Source organism: Marmota flaviventris, chromosome 3, assembly GCF_047511675.1.
Source record: "Marmota flaviventris isolate mMarFla1 chromosome 3, mMarFla1.hap1, whole genome shotgun sequence".
Classification (NCBI taxonomy): Eukaryota; Metazoa; Chordata; class Mammalia; order Rodentia; family Sciuridae; genus Marmota; species Marmota flaviventris.
The window spans coordinates 118,261,676-118,282,552 of record NC_092500.1 but is presented as its reverse complement, the minus strand read 5'-3'; the positions used below and the strand labels follow the sequence as shown (position 1 = coordinate 118,282,552).

Below are 20,877 nucleotides of genomic sequence, written 5' to 3'. Positions count from 1 at the left end.
ATCCACCTTAAATTGATAGTAGCTAATTGATTCATTCATTCAGGTCCCAAATTCAAATTTCTTAACAACAAAGATCAGGAATATTTAATAACACAGGATCTGAATAAAGTATTTTGAGTTTGAGTAACTTCATAATCTACTTTTTATTAGAACTGTTGCACTTTACTAAAGGGGTGATATATATCATTTCTCATTTTTTCCCTCAAAAACTCTCCTTTTTTGTTCCACTCTAGAGCATTCTTGGTGTTCTTCATACATACCAGGCATGCTCTTGCATTCTCACTTCTCTTCACTCAGAGTTCTCTTTCCACCATATCCAGGTGCTGTTGTTGTACTTCTTTTAGGTCTTTTAAAACTATCACTTTTAGGCCAGGTATGGTGGCATACACCTGTAATCCCAGTGGCTTGGGAGGCTGAAGCAAAAGGATTGTGAGTTCAAAGCCAGCCTCAGCAAGTTGGCAGGGCCCTAAGCAACTCAGTGAGACCCTGTTCTAAATACAACACAAAAAATAGCTAGGGATGTGGCTCAGTGGTTAAGTGTCCCTGGGTTCAATCCCCAGTACTCCAAAAATGAAGAAATCACTTTCTGGGACAGGCCTTTTCTCATAGTCCTTTATGAAATTGCAACCCTATCCTTTCCTACTTTGTTTTTATTCTAACTCTGTCACCTTTTGATACACCAATTTACTTATTTAATGTCATTTCTTCCATTCTCTCTCTTTCTAGGTGGGTGGGGGGTGGTGGTGGTGAGCACTAGGAATTGAACCCAGAGGCACATCCCCATTTGTTCATGGACCTTTATTTTATTTACTTATTTATAAGCGGTGCTGAGAATTGAACCCAGTGCCTCACACATGCTACAAAGCACTCTACCACTGAGCCACAACCTCAGCACCCCCAGCTCTTTTTTATTTTTTGAGACAGGATCTTGTTAAGTTGTTTTGAGCCTTGCTAAGTTGTTGGTCTGGCTTTGAACTTGTCATTTTTCTGCCTCAGCCTTCTGAGTTGCTGGGATTATAGACTATGCCACCACACATATCTATCTCCTCCATTCTTTCTTCTCTCCACCAGAATGTCAAAGATTTTGATTTTCATTGCTATATTTCTTGTGCTTACAAATACAGCATATAGCAGGTGCACAGTAAATATTTGTAAATAAATAAATGATACTACAAGCTAAAGGCAAGTGGCAGCAAAGAGTAACCTTGATGGATGTGGAAGAGGCTGTGGTTGGTTAAGGAGCATAGAAGGGTTATGCCTGACTTAATGCAATTCATATGCATTAACTTTTCTGTAGTATTATTTCATAGTCATTCCAACATATTCCTTATATCTGAATAGCTTTTGTCTATAATACTTCACATTGAGTTCTAAATTACTTTGTGAAGTTTTGTTTTGTTTTTTTTTAAACCTACCAATTTATCAGAGAATCTTTGAGACTTTTTTTTTTTTTTTTTTTTTTTTTTGGTACTGGGAATTGAACCCAAGAGTGTTTACCACACTGAACTACATCCCCAGACTTTTTTAAATTTTGATTTTGAGATAGGGTTTTGCTACATTGCTTAGGGCCTCAGTTGTTAAGGCTGACCTCAAACTTGTGATCCTCCTTCCTTGGCCTTCCAAGTTGCTGGGAATACAGGAATGTACTACTGTGCCTGTGTCTTAAGAGACATTGCCCAGTAGATCTTATCTTGTCACTAAATGATCATTGAATCCCTTGGAATCTATAAAAGCTTAGGGAACTTTTTAGAAAAGTGCATGTACACACAAGATTTTGAAATAATTTTAGGTGATTTGTTATTCTAAGGCAGGTTAAAGGCCCTTGTTTCAGATTGTAAACATTTTAACATACAGGATTTAGTTTTATTAATAAAACTAATATGGGTGAATTTATTTAATGTTGGAGATATTTAGCACTTACAGATTGGAAGAAATGTGACTTGGAGTGTTGAATCTTAGAATCATTAACTGAAGAGTTTAAAATTTTATTTTGAAGTGATTACCTTTATAATGGATTCTAACACCAGGATTCTAAGATTGCTTAGGTTTGAATTCTGAATAGAATAAGAGCCCTATTTTATATCAGAAAGACTGAGTTATTCTTACTTATGGCTCAATATTATTTCACAACAGGCAAAGCTCAGATGGTGGGAGGACTAGGACCAAACTGACAGTAGAAGAATTGAAAGCCTTTGTCCAACAACTATTTAGTCTTCCATGTGTCATCAGCCAAGCTCGACAAGTAAAGGTGAAGTGTAAAATTCTTTTCTTGAGTAATATCCATTGTAATATGGACAGCTGTTTTGGTTTAACGAAATTGTATGTCTGTTTTTTTGTTCTGTTGGCTTCTTTTCTTTTATATATACTGTTATTTAAGGTTATTTAGTAGGCAGTTTCTTAGTTTTATTCTTAGCCTTCATACCTTTTAACATTCTGGAACTAAGTAAACTAAAAAAATATTTTAATATTAAATTTGGGTCAGAGCTTCTATACATTTATTTATGTAATTTATTTATTTTTGGTATCAAGGAGTGAACCCTTGGGTGCTTAACCACTGAGCCACATCCCTGGCCCTTTTTATTTCTGTTTTGAGACAGGGTCTTTCTAAGTTGCTTAGAGCCTTGCTAAGTTGCTGAGGCTTGCTTTGAACTTGCAATCCTCTTGCTTCAGTCTCCCGAGTTGCTGGTATTACAAACATGCACCACTGCACCTGGCTCAGACTTTATTTAAATAAAGGTAACTGAAACACAGTAAATTGGTTTTAAAATCTGAGTATAGCAGGAAGTTTCTAATACACATGAGCTTTTAAAAATACAGAGCTCTGAAATTATTCAGGTTCCAATGATTTAATGAATATGTAAAATCTCAAAAGTATGTTAGTTTGTATGTTTTGTAATATTTTGATAATTTTTGTGTTTTGGAAGTGGCTAGAATGTTTAAAATAGCTCTTAAGAAGGCTATCAACTTGTAAAATCTAGTATAATTTATGATCTTACTGCATTTCATAAGAACATTTTCATTTTGGTAGTTAGCTACTTTCTTTTTTCAATGGCTTTTTTCTGTAATCAATTGTGATACCACACATTCCTTCTTTTACTTCTCTTTGTTGTTTTTTTTTCACTAGTAAGTGTTGGAGTGTATTAGGAGTCTCAGTCATTTTTTTCTTTTTGGTACCAGGGATTGAACTCCAGGGTGCTTAACCACTAAGCTACATCCCCAGTGCATTTGGTATTTTATTTAGAGACAGGATATCACTGAGTTGCTTAGGGCCTCATCAGCCATTTCTTTAGGTGTAACCTCTCCTGATATCTTCTTGTTTTGTCGAGTGTCATTAAATGTTACATGCAACTGGTTGATTCCCAGATCTCCAGCTTTCACTGTATTTCTTTTCTATGGATTTTGTATATTCAGATGCATACTCTACATTTCTTGGCAGACTAATAGATAGCTGAAAAACCTTTTAATTAGTCAAATGAATCAAAATCCTTGATTCCTTTATATTCCTATACTCCATGTCCAATCTCTAAATAAGTGCTGCATTTACCTCCAAAATATATCCCACAGTGAACCATGTTTTTAACATGATCTCTGATTAAAATTGCTCTAGTATCATCATTGCTTGAAATTGCTCTGTGGCAGTTGCATCTGTGTCTTATTTTACCGCAATAGCCTCCTAGCTGCTTTCTCTTCTGCTTTTGTTCTTGGCAGTTTATTATTTGTTTGGTAGCCGGAGTGTTTATCTAAAATATAACTCAAATCATAGAACTCACTTGTGGTTAAAATCATTCAGTGGTTTCCCAAAGCCATTAGAATGAAATCCAAACTCATAATCCATAAAACATTATGTAATCTGAGCTCTGCTTATTCTTTACATCTCTCTCATCCACTTGTAACAGGACATCAAGCTTATTCCTTTTTAAAAGCTTTTGTAATAATATTTGTCCTGCCTGAACTATTTTTCTACTAGAATCTGCATATAGTTCCCACTCCCACTCCCTTGTTTTAGATTTGGTTCACTGTCTTCTGTGACTACCATTGCTAATAAATGTGCCTCCTGCTCCTCTGGTCATTCTGTGTTTTGTGTTGCCTTATTTTATTTTCAGAATACTAATATTAACAAACTTTTTTTTTTTCATGTTTATTGTCTGTCCACATATATTAGAGTATATGGTTTCCTGAAGACAAGGACTTTTTTATGTCTTTAGTACTGTGTGCCTAGAGCAGTGGCTACATCTAAGTTAGTAGTCTTAAATATTTATTAAACGAATCAATTGTATTTTAAAAATAAGATTATGGATAGAATTACTGAGAAGCATAATGCTTTTAACTATTATATCTGAATATTTGATGCTATGATAGTGAGATTTATAAGAGAGTCTAGAATTGATAGCTTACCTGAACTCTGTTCTATTCCATGCTTATTTTGTATCTTTAATTTGCTTTTTTTTTTTTCACATTGTAGGGATGGAACTCAGGGCCTTGTACATTCTAGGGAAGTGTTCTCCAACTGAGCTATAGCCTCAATCAAAATTTTCTTTTCATTTTTATTTTTTTCACCTATTCAGAATTTGCTGGATGATGTAGAAGAATTTCACGAACGTGCTCAGGAGGCCATGATGGATGAAACGCCAGACTCTTCCAAACTTCAGATGTTGATAGACATGGGTTCTAGTCTCTATGTGGAGCTACCTGAATTGCCTCAACTTAAGCAAGAGCTACAGCAGGCTCGGTGGCTGGATGAAGTAAGACTGACCCTCTCAGATCCACAACAAGTCACTTTGGATGTCATGAAGAAACTGATTGACTCTGGAGTAGGGTTAGCACCCCACCATGCCGTGGAGAAAGCCATGGCTGAACTACAGGAGCTTCTCACTGTCTCTGAACGATGGGAAGAAAAGGCTAAGGTCTGCCTACAGGCAAGGTGAACACATATTTTGGTGACTGCTGCCTCTTTAATAACCAAGATAGAAGGAAGAAGGGGAAGGAGAAACATAAGGGCCTGTTTCATTATATGTTTATTTAAATGTTTTGTGTCTCCTTTCCCAGTCACTGAGTTATCAAATGGTGCTGTAAGTAGGTAGACTGTTTCACATATGCAAACTATTGTGTTGAATACTTTGTATGGTACCTTTAAATGATACAAAGTAGTGTTTTGTTAAGAGCCACAATTAATGATATAATTAGGAAATAATAGTTATAAAGCTCATTGAAATATCTTTTTATTAATCGAGAGGTATGGAAAAATCTTATAGGAACAAGGAGAGATCTTAGCTTGGATGGTGAGTTTAAAAGCTTATGAGAAAAGTAAGAATTTGGGGAGAATCTTGAAGAATGAGTAGGATTGAAGTAAGGTAGGGGGAAATATGAGAAATGATGTAAGCAAAGTTTAAGGACTATGTTCAGATGACAGAAAATAAATGATACTAGAGTGGAAGACTTTTGCAGGAAAGTAATAAGAGATAGGAATCAGGTTAGAGTTGCATAACATTGGTACCCCATTGGACTTTATGAGATTAAAGTAAAGGGGTCATCATATTTGACTGTATTTCAGTTAATTTGGCTAGTAATTAATCATGGAATTTTTTGGTGAAAGCATTTCTCTAGCAGCTGATTAATATCTACATAATTTTCTGTTATGAGGATACATGGTTATTAAGTGACATAGCTGAAATTTAAAGCCTCTTGCAATCCTCCCAAAGTATCTATGCACTTAACTACTTTGTCAGCCACTTACTTTGGAAGCATTTGTAGGAAACTCTTTAGGTGACTTAATTAACACAGCTCTACTTACTTAAGAGGAGTCTCCAATGGTTGCTGGATTCTTTGCTCTTCAGGTGCCATGCAGAATGTGTTAAAGTTTATTCATAGCTTTATTCTGAACTAGATGGAAGCATATTAATTGGGTAAAGCTAAGTGATTTTGGAATATAAAACTATGATTTGGTATACCTGATGCAACTGATAGTAGTCTACTAAAATAAGTTTTATTGGGAGTAATATTTGAAAATTTTCTTTTCCCAATCTCCTGTATTTAATTAGTCACCAAGTTCTGATGTTTTTGCAAACAAAATATCTCATCTCTCTTTTTTTTAACTCCAATGTCACTGACCTAATTATAGTCCTTTTATATTTTCCCTTTATCTTTGCTGTTCAGTAAATATTATAGAGTACCTACCATGTATCTGCACTATTTCTAAGTTCTGTGGAGACAGTAGTGAATAAGATACATAAGGTCTCTCTTCTGTCATAGAATTAACATTCTAGTGAAGAGCGAGAGGGGGGATAAATAGGTTAATTTCAGATAATAAGTGTCATGAAGAAAATAAAATTAATGAAGAAACAGGTTAGTGGAGATAGTTGGAGGTAGAATCTTTTCCATCTTCTGTTAGAATTATCTTTCTGAAACATATCCTTAATATTCTTGATCTCACAGCATTGGTTATTAAGTCCTTATCATTCTTGGTATTTGTATTCTTTGCCTTTGGCCTTCTCTCTGTCTTTCAAATAATGGCTTTCCTCAAGATTCTAAACTAGATCTTTTTCTTTTTTCACTCTGTAATCTCCTTGGAAATTTCATTGGCTCTATTTACCATCTTTATAGTGAATAACTCTTAAATTCTCATCCATAATATAAATGTCTTTCATAGATAACCTCTGCTTTTTAGATAATTCCAGTAGATGTCCCTGGCAGTTACCTCAAATTCCCTGTATCCAAATTGGATTAAATCCTCATACCAGCCCTCTTTTTTGTTTCTTTATTCTGTGAATTATAACATCTTGCACAAATTTGAACAAGCAAGTACTTTAGTAGCTACCTTTTTTATTCCTTACCCTTAGAGTCAATCATATGAAATATATTTTTCTTCATTAGGTGTAGAATTATTCTAGGTGGATTTTTTTTTTTTTTTTTTTGTACAGGGATTGCACTCAGGGGTGCTAAATAACTGAGCCACATCCCCAGCTTTTTTAAATATTTGATTTAGAGACAGGGTCTAAGTTGCTGAGACTGGCTTTTTTTTTTTCATGTTTTATTTATTTTTTGTCATACATGACAGCAGAATGTATTTTGACATATAATACATACATGGAATGTACATACATCAATCATAATGTCTATTCTATCCTGCTGCCTTCCTATCCCCCCTACTCCTCCCCTCCTCTGAGACAGCTTTGAACTCAGGATCTTCCTGCCTCAGCCTCTGGGGCTGTTGGGACTACAGGCGTATGCCACTGGGCCTGGCTTGATAATTATTTTGTCTCAGTACTTTGAATATATCTCTTTTTTTAAACTTTTTTTTTAATATCTTTATTTTGTTTATTTATTTTTATGTGGTGCTGAGGATTGAACCCAGGGTCTCACACATGCGAGGCGAGAGCTCTACCGCTAGGCCACAACCCCAGTCCCTTTGAATATATCTTGTCTGCTGTTTTGAAGAGAATAATTTTGCTTGGGCTGCTTGTAGGATTTTTTTTTTTTTTTTCCTTTCCTTCCCCTTGGACTGCTGTCATAGTAGTTTAGGTCATTAGCATCAGGTTCTGCCAGTGGTCTAACCCTCTCTGATCTGTTCTCCACACTGTCACTAGTGTTGTGCTAATGGTGTCCCTTTTTCATTTCCTTGTTTAGAGCCTTTCCCTATTTTCCCAATGCCCTCAGGATGCAGTCCAAATTCCTCCACCTAGTTTATAAGGCCATTTGTTATCTATCTCCTTGCTTAATTACATATGTTGCCTCATCTTTTGTCTTTCTTCCTCATATTCCATGTTCCAAATATAGTAACCTTCCCACCCCAGTTCCTCAAACATATCATGTTCTTTCTTTCTCAAGATCTTTGTGTGTGTTTAGTTTTTTCTTCTGTGGAGCACTGTTATATTTGAATTCTGTGGTGTGCTTCTTACCACTCCTGCCCTGTGCTTTCCCCACCTTTTCTGATTTGCTTCTATTCAGAAAGGATGAGAAAGCTTAAATGTCAGCAAGGCTTCTTTCACTTGTTAAGTCAATTAGGTCCTTCTACTATGTATTTTGGTAGCACCTTCACTTTTCTTTATCATTGCAGGTATCACAGTGCATCATAACTCCTTATGAATAATTCTCACCACAAGATTAAAAAGTTTCATGAATGATGAAACCACTCTGACTTTGAAGCTGTCTGTTGCTTTACATAGTGAAATTCATGGCTCTCAAAATTTCTAATCTGCTTGCATCTTTTTTTCTTGCCAAATCCCCTCACTCCACCTGCCTCCTTGCATCCACCACATTGCCCCCATCTGAAACTGAACTACCAGCTTCTTTGTTTTCCACACACAAAAAAACTTTATTTACAGTTGAAAATGTAAACAGATAATCATGGTTCTGAATCTGTGATACTTTCAGGGTCTCTCTTGATCAAATAGGGTCATAGCTGGCAGGAGAGCAAACACAGAGGCTAGGTCAGTTTATTTGACTAAAAAAAAATCACTGAGAGCAAGGGATAATCTGATTCAGTTTTGTTCTGAACTATATTTCCCCACACTGTGATATTACCACAGGCAAATTGCTTATTGTTGGGGTCTGTGGGTACATTCTCAGTCTTTCTCATCACATGAGTGATTTTTCCTGAGGAATGTGCTCCCTTTGTATCTTATTGACACCCCATATTTTCTGTAATCAAAAAGAAATAGATGTGGAATGATGACAGGTAATCAACAGGCCTTTTTAGTTTAGGACACACTAGAGCCAAAAGGACTCTTCTGAATTCTCCACTGCAGAATTGCCTATAGCTCTCAGCCATCTTAGGCACATCTGTAAACAGTTCTATCTTCATGAGGCCAGCTTCATAGCCACTACCTCAACCTCTTTTTAAATGGTTGTCCATACCTTTGTTCTCCTGGTTTTGTTTCTTTAACCTTTCATTTGATAAAATCATACTTCTTTAAGGCCTGGTCAAAGCTCTTAATTCTTCTGGGCAGAAGTAATTACAACTTCCTACAGTTGTGAGTCCATAGTAATTTTATTCTTAGTATAATTCTTCTCTTGTATTCTGATTAATTGAGAATAAGGTCTATGTTTTATTCATCTTGTTTAACTAGTTATTAATGAATGTAGTAAATTAAATTTACATGGTTAACATTAATAGATTTCTAGTCTGTTGCTTCTGCACTGCTAATAAATATGCATCTTTGACCATTTCAGGTATTATAGAGAGCTAGAGTAGAGGCAGTCCAGTGCTGGGTAGTAAAAGGAGCTTGGTGCTGAAACTCATTCTGAATCAGTACTTCAGGTGTGTCATTTATTACATTAAATGACTTTGGAGAAAACAATTTATCTTCTTTGAGTTAAAGTTTTCTTATGTATAAAGTGAAAATAAAGATAACTGATTTGCCTCCTTTATAGAATTGTGGTAGGAATTAAATGAAATCATGTATATCAACATTGTCTATACATTATAAAGAACTGTTCAAATGTTGGTATCATTTGAACTTTTCCTCATGCATCTCACCCTATTTTTATTGTTCTTTTAGACCTAGGCACAGTGTGGCAAGTTTAGAAAGCATTGTGAATGAAGCTAAGAACATTCCAGCCTTTCTACCCAATGTGTTGTCCCTGAAAGAAGCCTTACAAAAGGCTCGAGAATGGACAGCTAAAGTAGAAGCTATTCAGGTAAGCAGACTTTTGTATTAACCTACCCATCATGTAGTACCTATCTCAGAAATGAAACCTTTATACCTTTAATTATTTAAAATAGAATAATCACAGTAAAATAATAATGGTACTTAAAATTTACTTACTTTGTTTGATTTTGTAATAAATATTACCTACTTAAACATTAATAAGTTTTGTTCTGAAAAGTGATAAAACTTAGCTATTCAACTCTTATTAGTAGGTTTTTTGTTTTTTAACCTGCTGTCTAAGTATGAATTACTGTTAAAATAAGAGGCAGAAAAATAAAATGAAATTAAAATTTACTAAGCACCACAATACTCTTGTGTACTAAAATATCTAAAAAGGTGTTTGGGAATAGGAATATACGGGAAAGGGTATAAAGAAAGATAGGACTCTGGGGATGGGGTTTTGTAGCTCAGTGGTAGAATGCTCACCTAGCACATATGAGACATGGGTTTGGTCCTTAGCACCACATAAAAGTAAATAAATAAAAATAACAGCAGATGGAGTAAAAAAAAAAAAATAGAGAAGAAAGAAATATAGGGCTTTGGCTTCAAAATAGCAAATTTTCTAGGTGGAACAACATATTAAAGCAGTGAAGTCAGTGCTAAAAAGTATGCTTAGACTGTAAAAAACCATTAAGTAGCATCTGCAGTACTATATGTGTAAATATTCTTAGTTGTAGAAATATATTCAAAGAAAAGGAGAATCAAATCACTTTCAGTAAACTGCTAATCCAACAAAGAACATGTGCTAGGTATTAAGTTTTAATGACTTCTCTTTTACTATCTGAATTTTCAGTTGACTTTTTCTGGGGCTTCCTTAGCTGCCACTGTTCCCCCCCCCCCCCTTTTAAAAATTACCTCTGTTTTCATCAGGGTAGTTTCTTTGTTTTGTCTTTGACCTGTCTCAGGCAGTTGGTTGTCTTGAAAATCTGATAATCCTTAAACATGATTTATGATTGAAAGACCTAGTTGACAAGCTGTCCTGCATCTCCTTTGTAATTTTGAAATAATTATTTCTCTTAGGCTCTTCCCTTCATTGGAGAATTAACTTTTAGGCTCTGTGTAAGATTCTGTTGATAGGCAGACTTTTCTTTAAAATACTGGAGTAGGCTGGGTCTAGAAGGTGTTCTATAGACAAATAGCTATGGTTGGGCACAAGAGGGATAATAGTAATAATTGTAATTCTTTTTCTTTCTTTCTTTTCTTCTTCTTTTTTTTTTTTTTTTTTGTGGTAACTGGGATTGCACTTGGGCACTTAACCATTGAGCCACATCCCTAATCCTTCTTATATTTTATTTAGAGACAAGGTCTCACAGAATTGCTTAGGGCCTCGCTAAGTTGCTTAGGCTGACTTTCATCTTACAATCCTCCTGCCTCAGCTCCGAGTCACTGGGATTACAGGTGTTTGCCACCATGCCTGAATATAAATGTTATTTCTCGGTCCTAAAATGTGAGCTTTTTGATCTATTCCATTTAGCTATCCTTATCTTGGTACCATAATGATTTAATTATGTCATTAAAATATCTCATGGGACTAGAACCTGTTTGTTACCCATATGCTTCAGTGTATTTCTCAAAATGAGTTTACAGGCAAATGCTTCATTAGATACATGAGAAATAACTTTTTACTGGAATGTAGTATTTAAGTTCTAGAGATAATAATGGTTTTGTTATATGGCAATATAGAAACATTGTTAACTTAGAAAGAAAGTACTCATTCTATCCTCTGATTATATAACATAAAATGGAAGTGGTTATTAGAACTAAAATCCTGCTTTTAGGTTTGTATTCATAGAAAATTAAATTTGTCTGTAATGGTTCACTGGATTTCAACACTGTAGAAATGATAATTCCATTGTCCTAGATAACATTAAATATTTGTTTTCATCAATTAGCAAATTCATTTCCTCATTCCTAATTGTATTTATGCTATCTGTCCCTCAGATTGTCCTTTGAATTAATTTTTATATCTTACTTGTTCTCTTATTAATAAAGTAAATAAGATCTTTGATTACATGTTCATTAAAAAATGAATGTATGCCAGGCACAGTGGTACACTCCTGTAATATCAGCAGCTCGAGAAGCTAAGACAGGAGGATCGCAGGTTCCAAGCCAGCCTCAGCAAAAGTGAGGTGTTAAGCAACTCAGTGAGACCCTGTCTCTAAATAAAATAAAAATAGGACTGGGGATGTGGCTCAGTGGTCGAGTGCCCCTGAGTCAAACCCCAGTACCAAAAAAAAAAAGTATATAGAAGAAAAAGTATATAGAAGACCAATAGAGTAGAGGGAGGGAGGAGGGAAGGGCCTGAATACAGGAATGAAATCTACAAATTATGCTCTATATATGTTATATATGTACATATATGTGAATCACGTGTATGTGTGTATATATATCTCACACACAATTATATATCACACCAATTAAAATAACATTAATCTCAGTGGCTTGGGAGGCCAAGGCAGGAGGATTTCAAGTTCAAGGCCAGCCTCAGCAGCTTAGTAAAACTGTCTCAAAAAATACAAAATGAGCTGGGGTGTGGTCCCGGGTTTAATCCCCAGTACCCCTCCGCCCAGCCAAAAAAAGGGATAACTTTAATAATAGAAGGTAGTAATAGAATAGAGCAAACAGATTGGGAAGGTACTAGGGAATGATGTTGGTCAAATTATATTACGTGTATTTACAAAAATGGCATAAGGATTCCCACTGTTATGTATAATTATAATGCACCAATTAAAATTTAAAACATTAAAATTAATGTATAACTTTTAAAAATAGGGCATTGAAAGTTATATTAATTCAAGAGATACAATTAGTTTTATTTATACAAAAATCAACAGTAAACTTTTGTAAATTCTTCCAATAGTATATTGCTAGATTCCCTAATAGAACTCCCATTGTATGAGAATCTATTTTTGTTTTGCAGAGTGGCAGCAACTATGCTTATTTGGAGCAGCTTGAGAGTTTATCTGCTAAAGGGCGCCCTATCCCTGTGCGCCTTGATGCACTGCCCCAAGTGGAGTCACAGGTAGCAGCAGCACGGGCATGGAGAGAACGGACTGGGCGGACCTTTCTTAAGAAGAATTCCAGCCATACGTTGTTACAGGTAAAGAATACTTTATATACACTTCAGCACTATAATCAGCAGCTGATAAATAAATACCTATAGGTAGTAGTAGTATTTGGTAAGGGTTGTTTTCAGTGTATCTGGTCATTATGACAAGTGATTGCTATTAGTAATATTGGATGTTGACCGGAAATCTAAAGCCTTTGTTAAGACTCATTTCTGGTTAATTTCATGCAGTGTTCAGAAAAAGCAACCAACCTGGCTCATATATCTATTGTTATTAAAGTCTGTCACTGGAAGGTTGTCTTTCTCAGAAGCACACATTTAAACTAAAACACACAGTCCTTTTTGTCTTGCACAGTTGAACATAGTAGTTAAGAGCATAGGCTTTGGAATAAGAGTTTCAGATTTGAGGACTGGCTTCCTAATTACCAACCCTATGTCCTTGGATAAGTTGCTTCCTTTCTGACTCTTAGTTTCTCTTATTTGTAAAATGTGGAATATAATACCTCCTACATAAAGTTGTTCTGAAGATTGAATTAGGTAAGTTGTATTAAGTCCTTTTAATAAGTGCCTGGGACATGGTGAGTTGTCTATAAATGGTTCCTTCTATTAGTTTCACTTTTTAACATTGTTTTGAAAATGATAGTTCATATTTGATTTTATTTTTGTAGGTGCTAAGTCCCCGGACTGACATTGGTATATATGGGAGTGGTAAAAACAGAAGGAAAAAAGTAAAAGAACTAATAGAAAAAGAAAAAGAAAAGGACCTGGACCTTGAACCTTTGAGTGATCTGGAGGAAGGACTGGAAGAAACCAGAGACACAGCTATGGTGGTAAGAAACTGTGTAATACATAGTGAGTTTGCTTTCTGAATGCAAAAATCTGTGAAGATGTTAGCAGGTTTACTGTTTTTAACTATTTTTACTTTCATATACTTTCTCTTTGTGTGTGTGTGTGTGTGTGTATGCATATGTTTGTAATGGTAGTGCAGAGAAGGTTAGTGCTCTGCTTTCTTCCCAAAATTGTTTTAATCTTTTTCACATCTCTCTCTCTCTCTCTCTGTCTCTCTCTCTCTCTCTCTCTGTCTCTCTCTGTCTCTCTCTCTCTCTCTCTCTCTCTCTATATATATATATATATATATATATATACTTTATTTTATTTATTTTATTTTTATGTGGTACTGAGGATTGAACCCAGTGCCTTGCACGTGCTAGGCAAGAGCTCTACCGCTGAGCCACAACCCCAGTCCCCATATCTCTATTCTTTATTATTTTAGTTTTAGGTGGACACAATGTCTTTATTTTACATTTATGTGGTGCTGAGGATCGAACCCAATGCCTCATGCATGCTAGGCAAGCACTCTACTACTGAGCCACAATCCCAGCCCCCTTTATTGTTATTTTAATAGTTGTGTCATGTTTCACAAAGTTGCCCATAATTTGCTAAGTTATTTTCTTTCTTATTTTTGGGGGGACTCTGGGCATCAAACCCAAGGCATGTCTCTCATATGCTAGGCAAGTATTCTACCACTTAGCTGCACCCTTAGTCTGTTGAATAGTTTTCTAATATTAAATAATTTACCTGATACTAAGTTTCCTGTTTTAAGTAATAAAGTGAACTTCGTGTCGCTCTTACATTTTAAAAATTATTTTCCTACTCTTGATTAATCTTATAACTAGAGTTGCTGGCTTCATACCCAAGATGTTTGATTTCAAGGCATACTTCTTTCTCCTCACTTTTGTGGTACTAGGGATTTAATCCAAGGGCACTTTATCTCTTAGCTACATGTCCAGTCCTGTTCTTTATGTATTTGAGACAAGGTTTCACTAAGTTGCAGAGGCTGCCCTCAAACTTGTGATTCTCCTGCCTCAGCCTCCGGAGTTGCTGGGTTTTCAGATATGTGCTATCACACTGAGCAAGGAGTACCCTCTTTCTGTTCTGCCCTACAGAAGAATTTAAAGTATTCTATTGAAGTAAATTGTCAAATCTGGTTGCACTTTGCCTGTTTCCCAGATGAGGAATGTTTGTGTGGATACTGGCTGGGTACCCAAATTTTAGGAAATTGTTTACAACTGATTTTTTCTTTTTAAGATATGCTTTGTTATCATGAGGCCACATTTGGAGAAAGATTCCTCAGCCATAAACATTTGTTACAATGGGGTGTATTGTAGTGACTTCTTTCAGTGAAATGTTTGTCATATACAGGTGGCAGTTTTCAAAGAACGAGAACAAAAAGAGATTGAAGCCATGCATTCTCTCAGAGCAGCCAACCTAGCCAAGATGACAATGGTGGACCGCATAGAAGAAGTAAAATTTTGCATTTGTCGCAAGACGGCCAGTGGGTTTATGCTACAGTGTGAGCTCTGCAAAGACTGGTTCCATAACAGCTGTGTTCCCCTTCCTAAATCAGGTTCCCAGAAAAAAGGTTCCAGCTGGCAGGCGAAAGAAGTAAAATTCCTTTGCCCTCTTTGTATGCGTTCTCGAAGGCCCAGGCTAGAGACTATTCTGTCACTGCTTGTATCCCTTCAGAAGTTGCCCGTACGGTTGCCTGAAGGAGAGGCCCTACAATGTTTGACAGAACGTGCCATGAGTTGGCAAGATCGGGCACGGCAGGCCCTAGCCACAGATGAACTATCCTCTGCCTTAGCCAAGCTCTCTGTGTTAAGCCAGCGTATGGTGGAACAGGCAGCTCGGGAAAAAACTGAAAAGATCATCAGTGCAGAACTCCAAAAAGCAGCCGCCAATCCAGACTTACAGGCAAGTTTAGCATTTATATTCTTTTTCAATTTTATATGGTAGTGTTTGTCAGTGTGTGAACAGTAAATCAATTGTACCAATTGACTGGGAAATAACAGTTAATTTATCAGCAATTGTATTATTCTTGGCATCTTCCTTCTACATACATTCGTAGTATTTTCTTTGAGTACCTATTTAGGTCCTTTTAGTGAAATATTATCTGAAATATCATTCAGGTAGATGTTTGCAACATAATCAAATAATCAAATTTCTACTAACTGAGAAACTATTAGGCTTTGCAGGTTCAATACATTTTGTTATCTTACACACTTACTAATTACCCATTTTTAGTCTATCTCTCTGTTCATCTTGGAATCTTTGCTGTTTAGGGACACTTACCCAGTTTCCAGCAGTCTGCTTTTAACCGGGCGGTAAGCAGTGTATCATCTTCCCCTCGACAAACAATGGACTACGATGATGAAGAAACAGATTCTGATGAAGACATTCGGGAGACATATGGCTATGACATGAAGGTAATTATACATACAAGTGGTCTGAGTACATACCTGTCCAGTGAGTTTGTTTTAATTTTTATTTATGTATGTATGTATATACCAGGGATTGAAACCCAGGGGCATTTAACCACTGAGCCACATCCTCAGCCCTTTTCATTTTTTATTTTGGGATAGGATCTCACTAAATTGCTTGGGGCTTGTAAGTTGCTGAGGCTGGCCCTCAAGTTTGTGATCCTCCTGCATCAGCTTCATGAATTTCTGGGATTACAGGCGTAGTGCTGCTGTGCTGGGCAAGTTTGTCTGTAAAAAAGCTATTGAATGCTGATGAGCCCTGAAAGGGGAAGAAAAAGTGAGTCATTCATTTGTCCTGAGTTTATGGTGATTACAGTCTTTCAAACTCTAAGGGGGAAAACAAAGATATATTGCTAAAACAACTTTTTAAAAAGAATTTTTTAAAAACTGTGTTTTTCTCCTTTTCCTTCATAATTCCTTGTGACCTAGAGGGACTAGAAGAAATATGCCTGGATGTTATTGAAAGCTTTCAATGCCAATTTCAATTTTTAGATTTTTTTCTTTGAGTTACTAAAGTGTACCTACTCATGTATAAGAATCCTATTCTAGCTATACTATGAGTCTTTTGCTTTCTTGTCTGGATGGTACTAAGTATGATGGTAATAAATATAATAATTCAGAGATAGGTAATACTTGGGCTCATCATTAGAATTTGAAGAGTTGTAGCAGTTAATTATTTATTATCATTATGATTATTTTGATAATGACACCACACTGGTGGTGAAGAGAAGGTTTTGGCAAGTTTGTACTGGATCCAGTTGGCCTTGTATTGTCACTTAGTATTAGGTACAAGTCTTTTTATTTTTTGCCTGAATTGTTTAATGTGATACTCAGTCGCTCTGTTTAGAATTTGTGTTGGTAACCTGGGAGTTTGTATCTGAGACTGTTTCCGTAGAACATGAGAGAATTTCATCCCTACCCCTTGACTACCTTTTATTTATCCTTTCAGTATGTAGCTCAAGACACTCTTAAGGATGTAAAATTAAAATCATCTATAAGAGACACTTGTAAATTCATCTACTGGAAAATATTTTTCTCAAGATAAAAGTGGATCCAGGGAATGTTTTAATGAGGGAATTTTCAGTTGCAATAATTAAAGACTTGAAAGAAGTTGAAACTTGAGTTAGCCTCATCAGTTAAGCTTCTACAGCACCTTATTATCCAGAAGTTAATGACTATTTTTGTTTGCAGAGTTGAATAGAATGACTGGGAGCAGCTGAATGGGAATACAGCCTATGCCACATATATAAGTTAGCTTTTTACTTGAATAATAGAATCACTGTTTGTCATATAGACAAGAGACCTCCAGTACTTATGTTGTTTGCTTTCTAGAATATTAATTATCAGCCACTGCACTAGAATGAAACATGGAGGGCTTTGCTTTGAAGCACATCAATAACCTATGAAAACAAAACATCAAAAGTATTGCATGGATCAAAACTGGTTTGAAACCTGGCGTGGTGGGACAAGCCTGTAATCCCAGTGGCTTGGGAGGCTGAGACAGGAGGATCGTGAGTTCAAAGTTAGCTTCAGCAATGATGAACTCTAAGCAACTCAGTGAGACCCTGTCTCTAAATAAAATACAAAATAGGGCTGGAGATGTGGTTCTGTGGTCGAGTACCCCTCAATCCCTGGTCCCCTCCCCCAAAACAAAATAAAACAGGTTTGATGTGGTTGTGTGAAATAATTCTATTTTTTTAGTTGTCTGTGGACCTTGCTTATTTATTAATTATGTGGTGCTGAGAATCAAACCCAGTGCTTCACACATGCTAGGCAAGCGCTCTACCACTGAGTTACAACTCCAGCCCCAATTAGTTCTATTTTTTTGCAGAATTTATAGGAGAGTTAGTTTACAGTCTCTTTGGAGAGGGTATTGGCAGGGTAGAAAAACAATATTGTGGAGTTTTGTAGTGTCAACAATGTATTTGACAACCTAGAAAAGTGGAAGAATAGAGGCAAGACTTACAGTAATCTAAGGTTAAATTTACATTGATGTTGGTATCTGTACATGAAAAAAAATACACTTGATCATTCATTTTCTCATAGAATATGTGCTTACTGTGTAATGACATTCTCTCTCTTTCTTTTTTTTTGGAGACAAATGCCTGCTGTGTTGTCCAGTCACAAACTGACTTGTGTGATGAAAATTTTATTTGCAGAATTATTTGCATTTGATTGATGTTTTTCCCCTTTGCATGATGTCCCCTGCTATGATCATGAATTCAGACTTAAAATACTTTGAATTTAATATATTTGCTTGAAGAAGAGTCCCTATCAGTTTAGGAATAAAGTAAAATAATTATTATAAAATAAAATGAGTCATTCAATTTTAGTTACCATTTAAAAATTAAAACAGGTGGTTTGTCCTTTGTATTATTTAATTACTTCATTTGAATGTAAAATGAATCACCACTAAAATACTTTGAGCAGCATTAAGAAAATCATTACTTAGGAAATCATTTATTTAATGTTGAAGCAAAGTCTCATGGATCTTTTGGAATTGTGTCTGGGATAACCTTTTTGGAAATTATCCATGATTATTTCCTTTTAAAGTATATTATTTACCTTTACTGAAACTCTTTGTCCATATTACAGTTTATATTTTGCAAATACACATCAGAAAGGAGGATATAGAATAGAAGTAGGTATTACCTCCCAGAGTGTTCTTTAATGTATCCTAGTAACTGCTCATTTTAGAGAAAGGTAAGTTAACCATTTAGATTCTTTCACATTTTTTTCTTCACACTGGTTAATACTTTGGGGTAGCTTGAACTTGGGTGGAAATATAGTGGAGTTTGCCAGAGGTTATTTGTTGTTGTTGTTATTGTAGTTAGTTTGTTTTGGGGGGCTTCAGGGAATTGAAACCAAGTGCACTAACCAATGAGCCACATCTCTGGCTTTGTATAAAAGCGCCCCCCCCCCCCTTTTTTTTTGAGACAGGGTCTCAGTTGCTGAGGCTGGTCTCAAACCTGTTATCCTGCTCAGCTTCCCATGTGGCTGAGATTATAGGCACACCTGACTGAGATTTTTTTGTTGACTTAATATTACAGGGCAGAGACAGATCTTTGTGTAAAACAATTTCTTGGTGAGAGACCATTCTGCCTTGCTTGTTGATTTGCCATGATTGGGACCAAACTGTAAATTTCCTTTTAGGGAGAGTAATTCTTTTTAAAAGTAATTTTAAAATTGACCAACAGAAATTACACATATTTATGATATATAGTATGATCCTTTGATACACACACACACACACACACACACATACATGGTACTTCTCATGTTTCATACTTCACACTGGGAAAGGAATTGAAAGCAAATTTGTTTATCCTTTCATTAGTTTTCATCATTGTTTTCTAATCACTATTTTTTTTTTTTTTTTTTTGTCTTTTTGGTATTAAAACACTATACTTTCTATTTATTTATTTATTTGTCTTTTTGGTACTAGGGATTGACCTAAGGGATACTTTTTATTTTGAAACAGGGTCTTGCTATGTTGCTTAGGGCTTAAGTTGCTGAGGCTGGCCTTGAACTTGTGATCATCCTGCCTTACCCTCCCAAGTTACTGAAATTACAGGTGTGCACCAACATGCCTGGCTTTTCATTTTGAAAGCTTTCCTGTATGAGTTAAAATGAAATGAATAGTGTCCAAATAAGAAAAATAATTCCAGTCAGTGAGAAGAAGCATCTGGGAACTGAAGTAGAAAGTTTTACTATTTTGTCTTTTGCCTTTTAGGTTTTAAATTCTTGAGTAGGAAAGAAGACTGTGGACTATTCTTAAATTCTTAGCAAGTGGCATTGTTTTACAGATTTCTCTTATGAACCATTTTTCTTCTAAGTAGTCCTTTTCATAACTAACCATTACTTTAAACTTACAGGCTTTAGAAAGTATCCTGTTTAAGGATAGCTTCATGATGAACAATAGATCTTCCTATCATGTACCCTAAAAGAGAATCAGGTTTTGGGTTAGTCATTAAGCTATTTTTGCTGAACTTGTAACACACTCTTTTATATTCTGCTTTATAATTCTGGGACTGGAATCCACACCAGGGATTGCCAAGCTTTTTCTATAAAGGACTAGATAGTAAATTTTAAGGTCTCTTTTGTTGCTGCTGCTTCCCATTCCTCCCTCCCTCCTTTTTTTCCCTTTCTCCCTTCCTTCTTTTCCTCTTTAAAAATCTTCAAATTACTTTTACCTCACGATCCATACAAAAACAGGCTGCCAACTGGGTCTAGCCCACAGGCAATAGTTTGCCAACCCTTGCTTTACACATTTGTCCTTTGCCAGATGACTCTTGACAGTAGGAGACATTAGAAAATGTTATTCCATGTTTTTGTTATAATCATTTTGTGTATGTGTGTGTGTATATTTTTTAATCATGGCATAGGCAACTGGTTGACATTTCTAACCCTTACCTCCCTTCCCTTCTTTCCCCTTCCCCAAACCAACATTATTGTTTTCTGTCAGAGGTAGCACAACTTAACTGGCCAGTAGTTCCTCCTCAGAAGTCTGCATTCCAACTTTGTAGGGCTGCTTCCTTAAGCCTTTAGGTTTTTATAACTCCACCAACCCTAGAGATGATAGTTCATTTAAGTTTGAGGCCGGTCTCAGCAACTTAGGGAGACTCTGTCTCAAAATAAAAATAAAAAGGGCTAGGGATGTGGTTCAGTGGTAGGGCAGTCCTGGGTTCAATTTCCAGTATATTGAATAAACAAACAAAAACCTCTGTCTAAATACCTGGTGTGATTTCTGTCTTCCTGACTACTCTCTGACCTTTAAGCTATATAGGTGAGCTTGTGAAAACAAATTCTGTGAAAAATCAACTGAGACCTAATTAGAGCTGTC

At 35.8% G+C, this 20,877-nt stretch overlaps 1 protein-coding gene across 1 annotated transcript in view; it reads left to right on the top strand.

Annotated features, from left to right (window-relative positions):
- Positions 1 to 20,877, top strand: part of Kdm5a (lysine demethylase 5A) — an 84,159-nt gene that overhangs the window by 47,028 nt on the left and 16,254 nt on the right. The window contains exons 18-24 of the mRNA XM_027951056.2: positions 2,134 to 2,248; positions 4,566 to 4,921; positions 9,498 to 9,636; positions 12,568 to 12,747; positions 13,383 to 13,544; positions 14,917 to 15,468; positions 15,837 to 15,980. Coding sequence (XP_027806857.1) covers positions 2,134 to 2,248; positions 4,566 to 4,921; positions 9,498 to 9,636; positions 12,568 to 12,747; positions 13,383 to 13,544; positions 14,917 to 15,468; positions 15,837 to 15,980 — 1,648 coding nt within the window. The remainder of the gene's footprint in view (positions 1 to 2,133; positions 2,249 to 4,565; positions 4,922 to 9,497; positions 9,637 to 12,567; positions 12,748 to 13,382; positions 13,545 to 14,916; positions 15,469 to 15,836; positions 15,981 to 20,877) is intronic.